The following is a 21,436-nucleotide window of genomic DNA, read 5'->3' as shown; positions in this document are numbered from 1 at the left end:
ATTTGGGGTACCAAATTAAGTCCACATCAAGTTGTAAATATTCAGTTCCTCTAAAAGGAGCTTAACTTGGAAATATTTCCTGGAATATATAATGATAAATTAAAACCTGTTTAGTTATATATGTTTTGTTTTTTTTTAAAAGCCCAGGTAGAATTAATAGTAAATATAGACTATTTTCTCTATTTTTAAGATAAGCAACATGAAGTGGAAATTCCTTCTCCAACTCAGAAGGAAAAGGAGAAAAAGAAAAGGCCAATGTCTCAGATCAGTGGGGTTAAGAAATTGATGCACAGCTCCAGTTTGACTAATTCAAGCATCCCGAGGTTTGGGGTTAAAACTGAACAAGAAGATGTCCTTGCCAAGGTAAGAAAAATTTCAAGGATTGTGATCATAAATATGCAACAATGCCTTTTAATGAATTTTGATTCCTTCTCTTTTAGTAAAGCTCTTTCTAAATTATTTGGGTTTTACTAATATGTGGATTTACACAGGTAGTTTGGGATGTGTGTCCTTTCCTTTTTTGTTTCTACATTTGATTGTTTAACCTTAACAAGTTAGAAATGTATTATATCTTCCAGTTTTAGGAGAATAGTTCAAGTTTTTGTGAATGCATTTTATCTATTGAAGAAATGCTTTGAAATTTATATTGAAAATATGTTGTATTGTCAAAGGCACGAGGTTAAGCAATACTATTCAGTTTTTAGAACGTTTAAGTTAATTTGCCTAAAGTTTGCCTGTACTTACATGATGGATCTGTTACATTGAAAATGAATCACTTTTTTTTAATCTAACAATTTTTTCATTAAGTCAGTAATTTTTTAATGAATATGTTCATTGTTTCATGTTCTACCTCTGCTTCTAAATGTTCTGTCTTTCTTTAACCCCAGGAACTAGAAGATGTGAACAAATGGGGTCTTCATGTTTTTAGAATAGCAGAGCTGTCTGGCAACCGGCCTCTGACTGTTATCATGCACACCATCTTTCAGGTAATGCGGTTGAGTTCTATCACCTTTCTTTCTTTTTCTTCATTCTGAAACTCAGTGTCTACTCTGAGAATTGTACATGCATTTTACCTTCTTTACTACTCACCCTTCTGCATATTTTGTACTTTTTTCTTATTTGCCTCATTGAGATGACATGGAGGGACCTGGAGAGTATTATGCTAAGTGAAATAAGCCAATCAGAGAAAGACAAGTACCACATGATCTCACTTATTTATGGAATATAATGAACAAAATAAGCTGATGATCAAAATAGATCCAGAGACATGGAAGTGGGGAACAGACTGATAAACTTCAGCAGGAAGGGTGATGAGGGGTCGGGGCATGGGTAGAGGTAAACCAAAAAGTTATATGCATACATGCACAACCAATGGACACAGACAATAATGTGGGGAAGGCAGGAGGGGGGTGAGAATGGGGAGGAGAGGGTCAATGGGGGGAAAATACTTTCTGTAATACTTTCAACAATAAAGATAAAAAAAAGAATGCAAGAAGGTCCAAGTGTGGACAAAACTCAAATAAACCAATATCGTTCCTTTTTTTTCCCATTTAAGGACAAGATATGATGTTGGAAAATTGGAGCGATTCATTAACATAATAGTTTAGTCATCCACATGACCCTGACTCGCATAGAAAATAGAGTACTAATTATAAAAAAAAAAAAGAATCCGTCCCTCTGCTGACTGATCTTAGGATGTTTTGTGTATTACTCTCTTCATATCAGTTTCTCACTCTTGAGCTGCTTTTGTCCCAGCACAGGGTTAGGATTGTAAATGAGTAGTTGAGGCTGTAGATACCCTGGGACTGGAACGGCAGATGCCAGCCCTAGAAAGGATGTTGCTTTCACCTGGTGTGATCTAGTAGCTGAGTCAGTGGTGCTAGACGGAGGCTGACTTCATGATCTTGGGACACAGACACTTTTATACCTGGCAGCTCATTCCTCACACCATACATCTTGGGTCAAGCACTACTGGGCTTCAGAAGGACAACTCAACCTTGGTATTATCCTTCACGACCCTGGATCATCCCAGTGATTTCCATTTTCCTCACTGGACATTGTGAGAGTGTTATTTCTATTTCTGGGTGTGATTTTTTTTCTTCTTGTTTTGTTAACACTCTGTGGAAAATCTTTTTATGTAAGGACAAAATGTTACGAGGATTTCTTTTCCTACAGGAACGGGATTTATTAAAAACATTCAAAATTCCAGTAGACACTTTAATTACATACCTTATGACCCTGGAAGACCATTACCACGCAGATGTGGCGTACCACAACAATATTCATGCTGCAGACGTGGTCCAGTCAACGCATGTGCTGTTATCTACACCTGCTTTGGAGGTAAATCTGGTTTCCAAAACTTTGAGAACACTAACTTGCCATTCATAAAGGTCTCTTAAATTTTTATACTAAATGGTATGCAGGGCAGAAAATAATGAGCTTCATCAAAAGTATATTGAGTTATAAAGGAAAAGATGTTGTGGTGGTAAATAAACAGTCTTTGATGATTTTGTCTGTGACAGTTGATTAGAGATTTAGGGATTTGTCCGTTTATGACATTGCTTCCTTGAAATGAGCTAATGGACATTCCTTAAAGCACATCTGTCTGGCTTATTTCATTTCAGTTTGTTTTTCTGGAATTTAATCTCATGGCTTTTGCATTTTTATAGTTCAAAGGATGATTCTTTTAAAATATAAGCAATACATTGATATGTTTTATAGAATTGATTAGAAGGAAACACTTTAATTTTACCAAATCCTAAGGACTTGTTTCATGAAATGTTTGTTTAAGAAATTTGATTTCCTTAATCATTTGGAGAAAGATTCTTTTTTTGCTAATATTTCTTTTTTTTTTTTTAATCCTCACCCGAGGACATTTTTCCATATTTTGTTCAGATAGAATGGGAGGAAGAGAGAGAGAAACATCGACATGAAAGGGATACATCGAGTGGTTGCCACCCGCACAACCCTACCAGGGCCAGGGACAAACTGTAACCGAGGTACATGCCCTTAGCGGGAACCGAACCTGGGTCTCTCTGGACCACAGGCCGATGCTCTAACCGCTGAGCCAAACCAACCAGGGCTGCTAATATTTCTTTTGTAGTTCAGATTGTTTTCATTATAAAACTATGTTAATACCTCATCATTTGAGTGAGTGGTCCTTAACTGGGAGTGATTCCTTCTTTTTCCTCTGCTCTCACCCCCCAGAGGCATTTGACAATATGTAGAGACATTTTTGGCCGTCACAACTGGGGGTACATACTCCTGACATCTCATGGGTAAAGGCCAGTGATTCTGCTAAAAATCCTTCAGTACACAGACTGCCTTTCATAACAAAGATTATCTGGCCCAAAATGTGAATTCTGCTGAAGTTGAAAAACGCTCATTTGAATGAAAAAAAATAACTGTTAGAGCATTGGCCCTTGGACTGACAGGTCATGGGTTCGATTCCTGGTCAGGGGCCCATCCTGGGTTGCAGGTTCGAGCCCCAGCCCGACTCAGGGTAATGCAGAAGGCAACCAATCAGTGTGTCTCTCTCACATTGATGTTTCTCTCTCTTTTTCCCTCCCTCCCTTCTTATTTCACTCTATCTAAAATATCAATGGGAAAGTATCCTTGGGTAAGGATTAACAAAAACAAACAAACAAAAAATAACTGTTCATTATTTTCTTTAAAAAACAATTTCAGCCCTGAGCATTGGCCCATGGACCAAAGAGTCACAGGTTCAGTTTGGTCAAGGACACATGCCTCCATTGTGGTTTGGTCCCCTGGCCTGGTTGGTGTCATACAGGAGGCAACCAATTGATGTCTCTCTCACCTCTCTCTCTCTCTCTCTCTCTCTCTCTTCCTCCCTCCCCCCACCCCCACTCTATCTGAAGATAATGGGAAAATATCCTCAGGTGAGGATTAAAAATAATAATTTTTTGTCATACTGAAAAATATATAGCAAATGGAAAAGTTTTTATCATAAGTTACAGTAATATTAGGTAAAATATTTTCTTCCAAGATTACACTTACGAAGCTCATGAGTAACTCATTATCTAAAGGACTCTTCCCAACACATTAAGATAATATATTTTGAAACTTCACTTTGTTTTCCATAAAATTCTGGGAAGTAATTTTCCATTTGTTTAAACCTTATAGAATAGTGATGCTATCTATATTGTCTGATTTTCCAGGCTGTGTTTACAGATTTGGAGATTCTTGCAGCAATTTTTGCTAGTGCAATACATGATGTAGATCATCCTGGTGTGTCAAATCAGTTTCTGATCAATACAAGTAAGTAGTGTTCATTTATTTTTGCAGGAGATATTTTTTCTTTGTACACTTTAGAATGTGGGTCTCTATATACTTGGGGGTTTCCAGAGCCATAAAGTTCTTTGGGGTTGTGTAAATATGCATTTTAATGAGAGTGTGTCTTAATGTAATTTAATTCTGAAAATTATTGTTGTATCCTGTGAGACGTATGCTATTTGAAACACATGAATTCTAGTACTTCTGTAGAAATAATATGTTGCCATGTTAGTACACAAGGATAATCCAAGTAAAAGTTGGCAGGAAAATTTAGGTACTTGTATTGCCCCTATGTTTTATATTTTTAAAAAAAGAAAAATTATAGAATTAATGTGAAACCTTCCTCACTTGGTGTACGTTGCCATTTCGTCCTCTTCAGAGGCTATACCTACTACTTTCCCCTCCACCACACCCAGCCCTACTCTTTCCTGTTTAACTCTCCTAAGAGGGCAACAGGAACTTCTCTTTTAACTTAGTTCTTTTTTAACCTTTAATTTTTTTCTCATTGGTGGGTGACATTTCATCAAATAAGAAGTCGTCACTGTTTTTGGAAATACAAGGGGCGGTAGAGACTGTTCCGTATGGGGCGTCTCTGACACAGAAAGCCTCTGTAGAGAATATGTAGGTAGTGCTGCAGCTAGATATTCTAGGTTTTTCTGTTCCTTTGTTACTTAAATTAATTGGTAAGTGATTTAAATGTCCTAAAATTAAACCCCCTCTACCATAGTAGATTAATATTGTAAATTTACTTTTACATACAAAATAATAAATGCAAAGTTGTTAAAAAATTTTTTTATCTTATCTGTTAAGAATATGACTTTTTTTTTTTTTTTGGCCATGAGATTTCTCATGCCCTATAGCAGTCTAGCTCTAGCAGTCTCCATGCATTCAACTTTCATCTCCTATCCTTTGCTGGGAGGTTTTAAATGAAGCTTTGCTTTGAGAGATTTAACTCAGATATTTAGAATATTTAGATCTATTTTTGTATCTTTCAATAGCCTCTGGACTACCCTATAACAAAATGTACTTTAGTGACTCATTCATATACAGGAAGATTGGGAAAGTCGTGGATTTCCTAAAATGTGTGTCAAATACATTTTAGAAGTTTGGTTTATGAACTTATTTAATGCACGATTAGATAGGATAACATTTCATATTCCAGCTTCCTTATAAGAGCCTATACTAAAGTGCCTTCAGGACCATCAAAGTATAGCTAAATATTAACACATAAGTAGTAATAACATTAGATGCAGCTCATGAATTTACATTGTATCAGTGGTTAGGATTGACTGTCCTTTCTGAGAACCGAGAGGTCATATAATGCAGTATACACTGATATTTTTCCTTAGCCTGGCCTGATTTATTTTGATTGTTATGCATGTCTTGATATGTTCCTTATTTTAGAGATTTTTAACAAATTTATAACAATGTCGTTATAATTTAATTTTTACCTTTAAGAAAGGTATAAATTTGCCTTGGCCAGTTTGGCTCAGCAGTTAGAGTATGGGCCTGCGGACCAAAGAATCATGGGTTCGGTTCCAGTCAAGGGCATGTACCTCAGTTGTAGTTCATCCCCGGCCCTGGTCAGGGTCATGTGGGAGGCAACCAGTTGATGTGTCCCTTTCACGTCGATGTTTCTCTCTCTCTCACTCCCTCCCACTCTATCTGAAGATAAATAGAAAAATATCCTCGGGTGAGGGTTAAAAAAATAAGAAAAGTATACATTTTTATTTAAATTAATAACACCCAAAATTCAGACTGGTGTGTTTTCTTGCATCCGATTATATATAATATTGTATGTTCCCTTATTGTAACATTAGAACTAAAAATATATTAGAGGAAAAAAATAAAACAACTGGTAATAAAGTCACTGTCTCCAAATACTCATATATTTTTAAAAATGAGAACTAGCTTTATTATTCTTTATTGTGGACTCTCAAAGGCAAATGGGTGAGGCTGGCACTGGAGGACTCTGGTGAGCCTCAGAGGACCGCGGAGTCTGGAATTGAGGCTAGCAGCTCCTCGGTTCACAAATGAATCTGATGCTCTCCAGAGTTCTGATGCCCACTGAGATAGATACTGGAGAAATTTAGGGGAGAATTTTAAATACAGTGACAATGGCCAAGGGTGTCTTTGTAAGGTCATTTTGCTGATGACTTGCTTGAGGTGAAAGAGCGAATCCTGCTTTTGTAAGTATTTTGTTACTCGGTGATGTTGTGATAATCTCTTTTCTGTGGGACCTCAGCAACACTGGGAGGTGAACAGTTCCCAGAGCAGCTTTGGATCGCTGATGTTTCCTTGAAGGTGGGGTGTGTGAAAAGGCTGTGTTATTCCTGAGAGAATGAATCAGCATCATCACCTGGTACATGAAAGTATCTCAGGGTTGATCAGAGCCACAGGGCATTATGAGAATTACTGCCTTAGTTAGCTTTTGCCTAGGGATCATGCCAGCAAGCATTTTATTTCAAGACACAGAAGAGGCTTAGTAGCAAGTGTAACACAAATAAGTTTTAACTTCATAGATTGCTATAAAGGAGTCCCCCTAATAACTGATAAATTTATAATAAATAGCTTTGTGAAATATGCTGTCAAAATTATAAGATTATTTTTAGTTTGTGGTAAACTTTTTTTTAAATATTTTTTTATTGATTTTTTTAGAGAGAAGGGAAGGGAGAGAGAGAGAGAAACATTTCTCCCCTAGGGATCAAGCCTGCAACCCGGGCAGATGCCCTGGCTGGGAATGGAAGCAGAACCTGTCAGTCCATGGGATGACGCTCAGTCCACTGAGCCACCCAGCCAGGCGTAAACTGGTTTTGTTTTGTTTTTTTTATAGACATTAAATGTATGTTTTCTCTTTCTTTTATGAATTAATTGAGCATCAGCAGCTCAGACTAGCACACTCTTAGCACCTTAGAGCTGGTGCTGCCAACTTGTCCAATGCCAAAGGTTTAATCTATGTTTCCTATCATAAAGAATGCTAAAGATTTTAATCATCAAAATTTTAAACCCATAGTTAGGAGTCCACCTGTCCTATTTTTAATTTATTTTTTTAATCCTCACCAGAGGACATTTTTTCATTTTTGGTTCAGATAGAGTTGGAGGGAGAGAGAAACATCAATGTGAAAGGGACACATCGAGTGGCCGCCACCCGCACGACCCAAATCGAGGTACATGCTCTTAGGGGGAACTGAACCTGGGTCTCTCTGGACCACAGGCCGATGCTCTAACCACCGAGCCAAACCGGCCAGAGCCCACCTGTCCTATTTTAAGGAGGCTACAAAGGTGCCATGAGGTTGCATGGCTTGCATGGTAGAGAGGTACTGGAGCTCCCTGGCTGATTCTAGCCTCAGTACATTCCTCTGCTTCTTAGCTGTGATGACAGTTTCCATGAACTGTTCCACTGTGTTTGTTTTAGGCACCAAATTATTTGATACTAATAATATGAACACTCATTATAAACATGCTGGAAGTTTTAAGAACAGATTGTTTCTACCTGGCAGTGTAGGTTAAGCTCTTATAAATGATGTAGGGATATGAGAGACTATGAATAGGATTTAAAGAAGTTGAAATTCCAGGTGGAAAACTGTAGAAGTTTATGTAAATAAATCTATAAAATGTAAGTAGCATCATAAACTTTTGGGTATAACATGCTGGAGGGTATTTATCATAACAAAAGCATTTTACTTCAGAGCATTATTTCTGAAACAATAAAGCAGTGTCAAAAGTACAGAATCAATGTAGCATTTAATTTGACCTGGAAACGAGTAAATTTTGTTTCCAGCAAAGATGCTAAGTTTTGTGGAGAAAGATTTACTTACATGAGCCATGTGTTCAAAGCATATAGATTTTTTTTTTTAATCCTCACCCAAGGATATTTATCTTCAGATAGAATGGGAGGGATGGAGAGAGAGAGAAACATCGACGTGAGAGGGACACATTGGTTGCCTCTCACATTGGTTGGGGATGAACTGCAACCAAGATACGTGCCCTTGACCGGAATTGAACCCATGACTCATTGGTCCTCAGGCCAACACTCTAACCGCTGAGCTAAACTGGCCAGGGCCAAAGCATATGGCTTTTGATTCTACGAGCAGAGGCATTTCACTGCATTAAGGTGGAGCCAGAGTTAGCTATCAGTATACACGTTTTTATTTCTCTAGTCTCATTTTAAAATAAGTTTTCCATAGTTATATTTGTGTACCATATATACTATTATTTTTCTGTATAAACTTAACCATTTCAAAGTAATATCAAATATGATTATACAGAAATAGTTGCATAGATCATTATTTTATTCAACCAAAAAAATTATTGAGGGTGTACTTTGTGCCAGACATTGTTCCAGGCACTAGGAGTACATGGGAACAAGACAGAGTTTGCCTTCTGCTAGAAAAGTGAAGGAATGTATGACATCACTTGGCGCAGGTTGAGGGCACAGGGAGTGAATGAACCAGGAATTTAATCCTTTGTCCTTGGCAACTGGATATTAAGTTGAAATCACCACTTCCCTTCCCCATTTCATGGAAGAATGTTCTGTTCAGAAGTGTCCCGGAGAAACCAGATAACTAACATATCATATTAATAGCTTTTAATTTTCTATAGGGTTTTTAGTCTCTAAGTCGATTAGGATGTCATTCATGGGGATTATTAAGACTTGTACAGTTATAATGACCAATAAGGTGAAATGTGATAAATGCCAAATGAGTAGCACAAAGTAGTTAGGAAATCACAGAAGAAAGTGAGCAATTCTGCCTGTGGTAATCAAGAAAGGCTTCATGGAAGAGGTGACTCATACTGTGCCTTGGAAAAATAAGAGGATTTCAACAAAAATGTTGCATAAACTAGCCTCTCTCTCCCTCTGTGCTACTTTACCTTATAGCAAAGTATGAAGGCAACTTTCTGATTATTCCTGAACCTTCAAGGAATCTACATAGAACTGCCGAATTGCCACCTTTGGGGGAAATCTACTCAAGAACTATAGAATCTTACCTCCCCTTTAGATGTGACCACACATCTTCAGTCCTAAAGAAGTGTAGGGTTGCCTGAATGCTAACATGCATTCATTTAAAAATCAGCAGTCATGCCCCAGCGGGGTGGCTCAGTTGGAGCACCATTCCGTACACCAAAAGGCTGAGGGTTCAGTTCCCAGTCAGGGCATATACCTAGCTTGCAAGTTTGATCCCCAGTCAGGGTGAGTACAGGAGGCAACTGATTGATGCTTCTCCCCCCCCCCCCGCCCCTCCTTTTTCCCTTTCTCCCTCTCCCCCTCCCTCCTCCTCCCTCTCTCACTCCCTTCCTCTCAAATTTTTTAAAAAAATATTCTCGAGTGAGGATTAAAACAAAAAAATTAGCAGTCACCACCACCTTTTTGTAACAGCCCCAGAGATTGGAAAGGCAGTAGAGGCCCACCTGTCTAATAAGGAATCATTTCATGGTCTTTCTTGACCGTCTGGACTCCTGTTAAAGTCTGGAGCTAACTGCTTCCCTAGGCAGGCTTGGCGGGGGCTTCTAGACCACCCTCTCTGTGAAAAGCCATCCTTACCTTGAGTGGAATTCAGATTCTTTGTTTCAACATTCATGCCACAGATCAGCCTCTTCCTTAAAGTAACAACTCATCTTCTATTCTGCAGGCTCAATTGTCTACATTTCTTTCACCTTACTTCACAGAGCATATAGATTAAGCTGGGTTTTTATAAGCCTGAGTCAGTTCTTCTGTTAATACCCTTATCTATATACTCATTTACTCCCTTAAAATAACTGTAATAGATTAGGCATTATTTCTCCACTCAGAAAACATTATGCCTTGCTTTCAATATATGTTGTCTAATATGATACTACTATAGAAACAGTAACATCATGTGCTAAGATATTTATTGTTTAAATTTTTTTATTTTTATATATTTAACTGTCTGTAGATAAATATTCACTGCTAGTGCTTTTATAGACTATTTAAAAGTCAATTTGACCAGATACTGACTTTTTAAACAGGAACACTATTGCTTTACCCGCCCCCTGCCTCCAAAAAAAGAAAGACAGTAATATACGTATGTACTGCCCGGTACTCTAGACATCTCTTGTTTCTGTGGTTGGGAGCAGAAAATTCTCTTTCTATGGTACTAATGAAATCATAGGTTTCACAGAAGAAATATGTCTGAGCCTCACTTCCCCTCCCTAGCTCCTTTAAAATATTCATTGAGTAGTAGTGGATATTTCTTTCTTAGAAAAGAATACATATTTCCAAATATATTTTCTGTACATTAATCAGTAAAAAGATCAAACACATGCACTTTAATCTTTACAAGGATTTAAATGGAAACAGATTAAAGCATCAGTCAATTTTTTTAATGACTATCTTATAGATCTAGGTCTATAAAATATTTACAGGAACTAGTAAGGAGGCGGGATCTCTCACCACCTAAAATACACAGGTCCAGGCCAGTTGTGAGAGAGCAGCAGACTCTTCACCATGCAGTTGTGTAGGCAGCCTGACATCCACCTCTATGTGAAGCCGTGAGTGTACAGGTAGAAAGGGCAGTATACATGTATATAGTCACTGCCACGGTACTTGGAAAAGGAAATGGAAAAATGAATAAAGCCTCTACTTTCAAAGCTATACTGTGGATGAAAATAAGTAAGAGCAGCGTGAACAAATCTAATATTTTTTGTGTGTTCCAAACAGTTCTTGTACCCCCTCTGAGTACAAAAATCTTAAGTCACATGATCCTTACATTATATAAAATGTTGGGTAGGTGATACACAGTTATCAGGAATACAACACCTTATGTTTTGGACATGTTGCAAATGTTAAGAATAATGTCATATTCTGCTGAGCTTATGGAGCGACCTACGGCAGATCTGGAGTAGAGGTTAAAGTTCATCTATTCCAGTTCTTCTTGCACTTGAGAAAAGAGAAAGCTGAGGCCTACAGGGTGAAATGACTTGTCACATGTCAGTCTCATTAGAATTCACTCCCAAGATTCCAGTGCTCTTTCTACTGTTACAGTAACTAGTACATTCTCTCCTTGGTGTTGGCATGTAATGGTAAGGCCAGCAGAGATGTTTAGAGGAAATTGAATCCTAAACCAAAAGTATCTCAGAATATGAAGAATAAGATAAACTTAGAATAAATGGCTTTATTAATCACCTTATCTCTTATCTTTCTTTTAAGATTCTGAACTTGCCTTGATGTACAATGATTCTTCTGTCTTGGAGAACCATCATTTGGCCGTGGGCTTTAAGTTGCTTCAAGAAGAAAACTGTGACATTTTCCAGAATTTGACCAAAAAGCAAAGACAATCATTAAGGAAAATGGTCATTGACATTGTAAGTAGCTGACAAAAGCAAAAAAGAAAACCGTGATGCAAATTGTTGTTTTTTTTTTTTAAAGAAGAATTAGTATTATTAGATGAAAGGAACTGTGTATTTCAAAACTTATTGTCCTTTGTTTGAGAAGCTTTCTCTGCTTCCAGCAATGATGTTCTGTAATAGGTTTTCTACTTCTACCTGTTTGAAGTTAAAAATAATGACAGGTAGCTCAGTTGGTTAGAGCATTGTCGAGATACACCAAGGTTGCGGGTTTGATCCCCAGTCAGGGCATATACAAGAATCAACCAATGAATGCATAAATAAACAGAACAACAAAGTGATGTTTCGCTCTCTCTTTCTCACTCTCTCTAAAATCAGTCAATTAAAAAAAATTTTTTAAAGAATAATGACAGCTTACCTTCATTATTCCAATTTTATTTTCTGAACTCCTTTGGTCTGGTGACTGGCAGAGAAAGATGACTAACAAGAGCAGAAGGTGTTGGCCATAGCTCGAATTCTTTCCACTCAAAAAGTGGAGGGGAAAACTCCATCAGAATGCCATTTAGAAAATATCCATGATTTTAATATTTTCTCTCTGCACATTATTCACAGTGATTATGAGACACAGGAAAATCTCTGGTTATCAAAAAGTTTATTCTGGAATATATGTACCCCTATGTTCATAGCAGCACTATTTACAGTCGCTAAGATCTGGAAACAGCCCAAGTGTTCATCAGTAGATGAGTAGATAAATAAGCTGTGGTGCATATACACAATGGAACACTATGCAGCTATAAGAAAGATCACTTATCCTTTGAGATGACATGGAGGGACCTGGAGTCTGTTTTGCTAAGTGAAATGAGCCAATCAGGGAAAGACAAATACCACATGATCTCACTTATTTATGGAATGTAATGAACAAAATAAGCTGAAGAACAAAACAGACCCAGAGATACAGTAGTAGGTTACAGACTGACAAACTTCAGAAGAGGGTGAGGGGGAAGAAGGAAGAGATAAACCAAAGAACTTATATAAATGTATGCATAACCAATGAACATAGACAACAATGCTGGGGGGGGGGGAGCAGATCGGGAATTGGATGTTAATGATGGGAAAAAGAGAAATGTGTAACAAAAATAAATTAATAAAATAAATAAAATGTTTAATATGTGAAAAAAAAGTTTATTCTGTTAAGCTTTGTATATACAAAGCAAAGGATAAGCAGAAAGTTGCCCAGAATATTCTTTTTCTGAAGTACTCAGTGAGCAATCTTGAATCAGTTCATTATCTTTCACTAACCACTTCCTAGTCCAAGGAATAGAAAAAATATGTGATGATGTCTTAATCATGCATATAACATTTTGTTCCATTATAAAAGAGGTTATCAGTGCCTCATGTTTCTGTATATTGCACACGTGTATCTGGGCTTCCAGAAAACTTGACAACAAGGGAGAAAGGACTCTACCCCAAGTAGTAATAAGGAATTCCCATACATTGCTATTAGATAGTTTTCCATTTCTTCTTACATTCTGCATAATACTTTTATTTGCAGATTCTTTTTTCCTCTGGACTTTTATACTTAATAAAATACTCTTTGCCTTTAAGGTACTTGCAACAGACATGTCAAAACACATGAATCTACTGGCTGATTTGAAAACTATGGTTGAAACTAAGAAAGTGACAAGTTCTGGAGTTCTTCTTCTTGATAATTATTCTGACAGGATTCAGGTAAAAAGCATTACTTGAATTGTCTCGTGTGTCTGTGTCTAGCTTTGATAAGATTTATGTCTCCTTTCTCCCAACTTATGAGTTTAAGAATTATAAGCAGGATTTTAATCCATATTCTTAATCTTGAGAATTAACCAGATTGGACTTTTCACTTGTGTGTGCATTTAAATAAAAACCCTAATGTCCCACAAAACCAGCTACTGAGGCACCTCTGAATTTAATCAGCTGTGCACATGAACAGTTTCTCTTGATATTTAGATGCAGTAGAGGTGGCATAATTTGGGACTATTAATATAAGTGTGAGCCACACATAGACACATTGTGGTTGAACTGTTTGGAGTTAATCTTCCACTAAGTGTATTTTTAAGTGCCACAGTCATTTAATATGAATTTCTAGTAAAAAAAAATTTTTTAAGGAACAGGTGCTGAGTAGAGGAAGCATTTGTGTTTTTTAGGTCCTCCAGAATATGGTGCACTGTGCAGACCTGAGCAACCCAACAAAGCCTCTGCAGCTGTACCGCCAGTGGACGGACCGCATCATGGAGGAGTTCTTCCGCCAAGGAGACCGAGAGAGGGAGCGGGGCATGGAGATAAGTCCCATGTGTGACAAGCACAATGCATCTGTGGAAAAATCACAGGTAATGCCTTAAGCATAAAGCTTTCAGACAGGCCAAAACAACTTGAACATTTGATTCCATTGTGTCCACATCACACAGTATGTTAGTGGCTCTTACATGAATACTTTATTTTTGCTAGCTCAATTGCACATTAGTGTTTATAAGCCAAAAAGCTCTTTTATTTTTATGATTTATATTCATATAGTCATTTATATGTTCTCGTAGCATTATAGTCATCAATGACTATATTCACATAGTATATTCACAGTTATAGGAACAATTTATCTGAATCTATGAGTGAATTCAGTTATATGAATCCATATGGAATACATGACATTATTTCAGTTATCTCGATTCACCTATAAATTGGCTATTCTAAAATGAAGTCCAGGGCTCAAGCCAAACCCTACCACATAAACAGCTGTAGAATTTTTATGTTGTAAAAAGCTCTAGAAACTGATTTTCACCAATAGTAACAACACTTTTATATGGCTTGTTGCCTAAAATAGTGACTGTTTTACCAAAGTAAAATTAGTAGTCTTCTGTGCATTGTTTCATTTGTAGACCATGTTATATTTTGTATATTTCCATTTACATTTTATATAGATATAGATATAAATTAGATACATTTGTGGGATCTAGTTAACCTTTTCCATTATTTCTTAGTCCCAAGTCCTGCACTAAAATTGGATTTCTTTTTAACTAGGTGGGCTTCATAGACTATATTGTTCATCCTCTCTGGGAGACATGGGCAGACCTTGTACATCCTGATGCCCAGGACATTTTGGACACTTTGGAGGACAATCGTGAATGGTACCAGAGCACAATTCCTCAGAGCCCCTCCCCAGCACCTGATGACCAGGAGGAAGGCCGGCAGGGTCAGACAGAGAAGTTCCAGTTTGAACTCACTTTAGAGGAGGATGGCGAGTCAGACACTGAAAAGGACAGTGGAAGTCAGGTGGAAGAAGACACTAGCTGCAGTGACTCCAAGACTCTCTGTACTCAAGACTCCGAGTCTACCGAAATTCCCCTTGACGAACAGGTCGAAGAAGAAGCGGTAGGAGAAGAGGAGGAAAGCCAGCCTGAAGCCTGTGTAATAGATGATCATTCTCCTGACACGTAACAGTGCAAAAGACTGATTCACACCCTTTTTTTTTTAAGTAGAAAAATTGTTTCCAAAGTGCATGTCACATGCCACAACCATGATCACACCTCACTGTCATCTGCCAGGACATTTGTTGAACAGAACTGACCTTGACTACTCAGTCTGGCGCTCAGGAATATTGTAACCAGTTTTTCACCTCCATGTCATCAGAGCAAGGGGACATCTTCACGAACAGCATTTTAACAAGATTTCAGCTTGGTAGAGCTGACAAACCAGAGAAAATCAATTCCAAATTGTTTCCAAGAGAGTGTGGCTCATCAGGCAGCCCAAAAATTGATATGGCTTGGGATTTCTTTCTATTTGTTTGCAATATTTTCAGCAGAAAGGAGGCATTACACAGACAGAGTGAACTAATGAATGAAGCCACAAATGGGTCAGACACAGGACACAGCATGAATCTGTTACCAGGAGGAAGATGAGCCACAGAAATTGCATAATTTTCTAATTTCAAGTCTTCCTGATACATGACTGAATAGTGTGGTTCAGTGAGCTGCACTGGCCTCTACATTTTGTATGATATGTAAAACAGATTTTTTGTAGAGCTTACTTTTATTATTAAATGTATTGAGGTATTATATTTAAAAACAAAAACAAACAAAAAAAAAACTATGTTCAGAACTTCATCTGCCACTGGTTATTTTTTTCTAAGGAGTAACTTGCAAGTTTTCAGTACAAATCTGTGCTACACTGGATAAATCTAATTTAAAAATAGAATTGAATTTTACTTGCACCTTATAATTCATAGCAATTAACTGATTTGTAGTGATTCCTTGTTTTATATACCAATGACTTCCATATTTTGAAACAAAAACAAATTTTATGTTGCAGGAAACTCTTTTTGTAGGCCTTTGTTTACTTTGCTTTTTGTTTCAGTCTTTTCAGATAAGCAGTTGCTCTTCACTCTTTTTCTTCATGGTGTGCAAAGTGAATATTTGTTCAATAATGCTTCAGTGTGCATTCTTTCTACTGTGTCTTCAGCCTCATGGACACTCAATCATCAGTTGGTGTTGTCTGAAGAAGTGAGAGATATATAAATACCCAGTAGCTAAAATGTTCAGTCTTTTTTAGATATTTTCCTAGTTAGTGTCTTCTGATAACTTTTTGCTATGTCAATAGACCCTCATTTCACAAGTGCATGTCTTTGAAATAACCCCCACCTGCCACGCTCATTTTTATTGTTTCCACAGTCGGTTATAGTAAGAAAAACGTTTGCCCCTGTGCTGTTTTATTATTTAGTGTGTGTTTGAACCTCTGTCCACTTTCACTAGATAGGGTCTTATCAAATATAGCATTGCCATTTTGATTGATGAACAGAAACAGGTAGTCAGGTTAGCATTAGCATTCATTTCTACTGCAAGGTCATGTAGAATGACTAGCTTTTACTCCCGATTTACAGAAAAAAGTTAACAGCTAGTTAGGCAGTTTTAACAATATTAGCAGAATATATCAACAAACACCAGGACAATTAATGTGCATTTGTTTCTACAATTTTACCATGGGATTAAGAACTGTATAAAGAATATTCTTGAGAAGTGATTTTAAGTGTAGCAACTACCCTTCCTTAACAGACAAGCACGTAACATGTAGGATTGCTTTATCAGTAATCATCCGTTCATAAGTATGTCTTCTAGAGGAGAACTTCTTTAAACATCCTAAGGAAAGAAGTTGATGATGCCACTAGCACCAGAGGTTTGGCAATATAATGCCAGCCGAAAACACTGGGTTGGGTAAAGAGGTTCTGCCGAAATTAAAAATGAGAGAGAAAAATTCTTGGCAGAATTTAGCATCAAGAACTCTATTGCAATTTAGAGTTTAATTCCTAGTATTTACTATCAGCTGGCATCTTGGGACATTAATTTACTTTGTACTTTCCTCCCATTTCAGCTCTTAACAAAGTGTTCACTTTCTCTGTGAAGAGTTTGAAACCCACATAATCCTTTTTCACATTGATATCCAAGAATTGACATAGAACTAAAGGGGGTATCTGACTAAATGGAAAATAAATAAAATAGTTAAGAAGAAGTGTAACCCTGAAAAACATTTATAGTTGGGGTGTCGCAGGGAGCCTACTGGGGACTAGCAACTAAGTCATGAGCCAGGGAAATGACCCAAGCTGAAGATAGCTCCTATTTAGTCCCCTGAGATCCACTGATGGAAAACTCATGTAGCTCTGATCTTTTACACAGAGAAGAATAGGAATCGACTAATTAATAATCAGATTTCCATTTCCTTTCTCTATAAAGATCAGACAGTAATTTTTAGAATAAAGTCCTCTATTTGTCCAAATGGTTTCACAAGAACACTTGGAAACTTGCTTCTGTTTTAATTTTATTTAACCCTGATGGAGGTTTAGAAGAAAAGGCAAAGAATCCAGGGTTTATTCCCTTCTCATTCCTTCCTCTTCCTAATACTTGGTATTTCCCCCACAGAGTGCCTAGAATCTTAATAATGAAAAAAAAGTTTTTAAAGCAGCAATATGTCACAAACAAATCCAGACCTGAAAGGGTTTATAAATGCACTAAAAAGAGGATTTTTTTTTTCAATTTGTTGGTTTTTAATGGTCACATGTTATGAAGGTACCCACTGATTGACAATCAAATTGTAGAAAATGTGTGACATCCAAGAGGCAGGGACTAGTGCACTGTACGGTCTGCTTACCCTCTCCCTCCCTCCTCCTTCCTCTCGCCTTCTCTTCTGCCCCAGCGTGCTTCAGAATTATACGCCGTGTTAAAAGTAACATTTTTTTTCACAAGTGGCTTTACATTTCCTAAAATGCCATAAGAAGATGCAATATCTGGGTACTGTATGGGGAAAAAATGTCCAAGTTTGCATAAAACCAGTACATTTCAGCTTGCAAGTTACTAAACATAATAACGCTGTTTTAATTTACTTTTCTTTTACGTTCACTTAAAATTCACAAGAAAATGTAGATAGAACAAATTGAAGATAAGGAAAAAAAAAACTTGAATGAAATGGAATTCACAGAAAGCTTTATGATAATTTTTGAATGCATTATTTATTTTTTGTGCCATGCTTTTTTTCCCTCACCAAATGACCTTACCTGTAATACAGTCTTGTTTGTCTGTTTACAACCATGTATTTATTGTAATGTACATACTGTAATGTTAATTGTAAATTATCAGTTCTTATTAAAACATCATCCCACGGTGGGATGGTGTTGATATATTTGGAAACTCTTGGTGAGAGAATGAATGGTGTGTATACATACTCCTTGTACATTTTCTTTTCTCCTGTAATATAGTCTTGTCACCTTAGAGCTTGTTTATGGAAAATTCAAGAAAAACTATAAAATACATAAAGATATATAAATTTAAAGAACATAGCTGCAGGTCTTTGGTCCCAGGGCTGTGCCTTAACTTTAACCAATATTTTCTTCTGTTTTGCTGCATTTGAAAGTAAGGTTATGGTGGGGCTAGGGCTGGGCATTTTACATCCAAGCTTTGAATCAATTGGTTATCTGGCAATAGCTGGATTTTACAAAACCACAGACAACCTCTGAAAGATTCTGAGACGCTTTTGACATACAAGCTTAAGGACTTCTTGCCATGAAGCAGCATTGCATATATGATGATGGCTTTCCCCAGCTGTTGAACAGGAGCTACTTGAATTAGTTACATTTGTTTTCTACTTTCAAACACGACTGGGAAATATATTCTTGTCCAGTGATTATGAAAAGTATTTTTGGCTTCTAGAGCACAGAGGCAAATGAACTTGATTCGAAGCTAGAGCCAAAGATCTCACGTGCTGGTTAGTCATTTATTCATCAGCTTCTTGTCATGTTAAGAGAATATAGAATATGAAAAAGATCATTTTTTTTAACCCTCGAAATTTTTTTCAACTAAAATCAACCAAGTTTTTTTTTTTATACGTAAGTCTGAATGTACAATGTACGATTTGTTTTATACGATGCCAATTGATATAGCATAAAGGATTTACCTTTCTCTAGAATTTGTTTCTGCAAAACTTATATTGCTTTAGAATTTTAAAATATAACCTTTCACAGTGACCAGCTCCCAAAAGCTATAAAAAATTCGCAGTGGATGATGTGGAAACCTTCACTGCTGCCCAGCCCTCCGAAAACATGACTTAGTGAAAGGATTCTTTTTTTAGGAAAAATGAGCCGCCTCTTATTTTGTTTTGTTTGTTTTTGTTTTTTTGACACAAACTGTAGATTTTAGCAGCCCTGGCCCAAAGGAATTTGATTACTTTTGTTTTAAACAGTACAAAGGGGACACTAGAATTACAAAAACACATCCTTACTGATTTAGTTGTTTTTTATTTTACTTCCTTAGATAATGTTTTCAGAGTGGTAAATTGTGTGTGAGCATTACAAATGATGATTCTTTTAGTGGTTTCTTAGCCTCTTACAGCCCATGGGGATAGTACTGTACATCAATACCTTCATATGAAATTTTTATATGCAATGAAAAATAAAAGCATGGGTTGATTCTGCCTAATTATGAGTCAGTCTTTTACAAATAAAATATTATTTATTTAAAATTGTAGTCCAGTCAACACAGGTTTCCAAGAGTAATGAAGATTGTTAATGTGAAATGAAAGGATTTTGACATAAGCTAGTATTGATATTCATAATCAAAGGAAACAAAAGTATGTAGATTAGTCTTTCTATAGAAAAATAATGCCAACGTTATTTGCATGGCCTACAAGGTGAAGTACAGTATTTTGTAACGAGGCTTGGGAAGGGGACTTCTCTGTTTAATTGAATATTCTGGTACACAGGAAGTCAATCAGACATCCAACCTTTACTTGTTGGGTAGCTACACTGAAAACTGCAAGTTTCGAAAGACTCAGCAGTGAAGGCGGCACACAGCTTTGCTTCTGCGAGCTTCCAGTCTGGAGGGGCAGAGGCATTAAGCAACTTCACACACATGACACCATAAATGCTCAGAAGAGCCTCTGGTGCTGTGACTCAGCAGGAACCTGGACGTGCTCTCCTGTGGGGGGCAGAGAAGGCTTCCCTAAAAAAGTGCTTTGGGGCTGAGCTCTAAAGAATCGCGGGAGGAAACCAAGCAGGAGAGAGAGTTAAAAGGAAGAAGAAGGGGATCCAGACAAGGAAACTTCACTTGCTCAAGTCCTGAGGTACATATGAAAGTGAGACCCTGGAGAAGTGGAAGGAACGCACCCCTGCTCCATCCCTCATTATTCCTTCCCCTGCTTTATTTGTATAATGTTCGTCACAAACTGATATACACATGTTTGTTTATTGTCTGCCTCTCCCTCCAGAACATCGCTCCCTAAGAACAAAGTCTGCTCACAGGTGTCTCTCTCACACCTAAAACCACCCGGTACACAGTAGGTCTTAATATTTGTTAAGTAAAGCCACCAAACTGGTATTAGATATAATCCAATCTGATCATCAAAACATTTTAGGGACTTAAGGAATGAGCAAAAATCGAATACATAGATAATCCCCGAATCTTTTCTAGAATAAGGATACAGTAGCTCCCCTTATTTGCAATTTTGCTTTCTTCAGTTTCAGTTATCTGCAGTCAACTGCAATATGAAAATGTTAAATGAAAAATTCCAGAAATAATTCATAAGTTTTAAATTGCACACCATTCTGAGTAGCGTGATGACATCTCGAGAGTCCTGCTCCATCCCGCTCCCTGGGATGTGAATCTCATCCCCACCTATACCCTCCCTGCCTGTTAGTCACTTAGTAGCCATCTAGGTTATCAGATGGACTGTTCAATAGCCCTTATTTGGCTTAATAATGGCCCCAAAGCACAGGAGTGGTAATGCTGGCAATTCAGATATGCCAAAGAGAAGCTTCCTTTGACTGAAAAGGTGGAAGTTCTTGACTTAATAAGGAAAGAAAATAATTGAATGCTGAGGTTGCGAAGATCTACAGTAAAAACAAATTTGTGAAATTGTGATGAAGGAAAAAGAAATTCGTACTAGTTTTGCTGTCGCACTTCAAACTGCAAAAGTTATGACCGCAGAGCAAACGTGCTGAGTTGAGATGGAAAAGACGCTATATTTGTGGGTGGAAGACGGGAATGGAAAATGTGTTTCTACCGATGGCAAACATGTTGTGTGCCAAAAAGCAATTGCTGTTCCTGGGAGAGAGAGGATGGATGACCAGTGGGGTCAGGATTTGGAAAGAAAGAGGTCACTTGAAATTTTACTTTCCTCTCTCCACCCGGCACTACAGAGATCCAGGAGAGCCACTCCGGTAAGAATCCTCACCCTTCCTCGGCTTCTGCCAGTTTTCCCAGGGTCCTATGTGCAAGCTCTCAAATGAGTGGGGTTTCAAGTACAGAGTGTAGCCCCGATGTCTACCAGA

At 37.4% G+C, this 21,436-nt stretch overlaps 1 protein-coding gene across 6 annotated transcripts in view; it reads left to right on the top strand.

The window, feature by feature from the left end:
* The window catches only part of PDE4D (phosphodiesterase 4D), an 849,054-nt gene extending 829,477 nt beyond the window's left edge, over window positions 1-19,577 (top strand). For all 6 annotated transcript variants that reach the window (XM_036278944.1, XM_036278943.1, XM_036278945.1 and 3 more), the window contains 8 exons: window positions 191-363; window positions 888-986; window positions 2,176-2,340; window positions 4,179-4,278; window positions 11,462-11,616; window positions 13,204-13,326; window positions 13,782-13,964; window positions 14,650-19,577. In XM_036278944.1, coding sequence (XP_036134837.1) covers window positions 191-363; window positions 888-986; window positions 2,176-2,340; window positions 4,179-4,278; window positions 11,462-11,616; window positions 13,204-13,326; window positions 13,782-13,964; window positions 14,650-15,066 — 1,415 coding nt within the window. In that variant the 3' untranslated portion in view covers window positions 15,067-19,577. The remainder of the gene's footprint in view (window positions 1-190; window positions 364-887; window positions 987-2,175; window positions 2,341-4,178; window positions 4,279-11,461; window positions 11,617-13,203; window positions 13,327-13,781; window positions 13,965-14,649) is intronic.
* Window positions 19,578-21,436: the final 1,859 nt, after the last annotated feature.

Source organism: Molossus molossus, unplaced genomic scaffold (genome assembly GCF_014108415.1).
Source record: "Molossus molossus isolate mMolMol1 unplaced genomic scaffold, mMolMol1.p scaffold_m16_p_3, whole genome shotgun sequence".
Classification (NCBI taxonomy): domain Eukaryota; kingdom Metazoa; phylum Chordata; class Mammalia; order Chiroptera; family Molossidae; genus Molossus; species Molossus molossus.
This window is presented reverse-complemented; position numbering and strand designations above follow the sequence as displayed.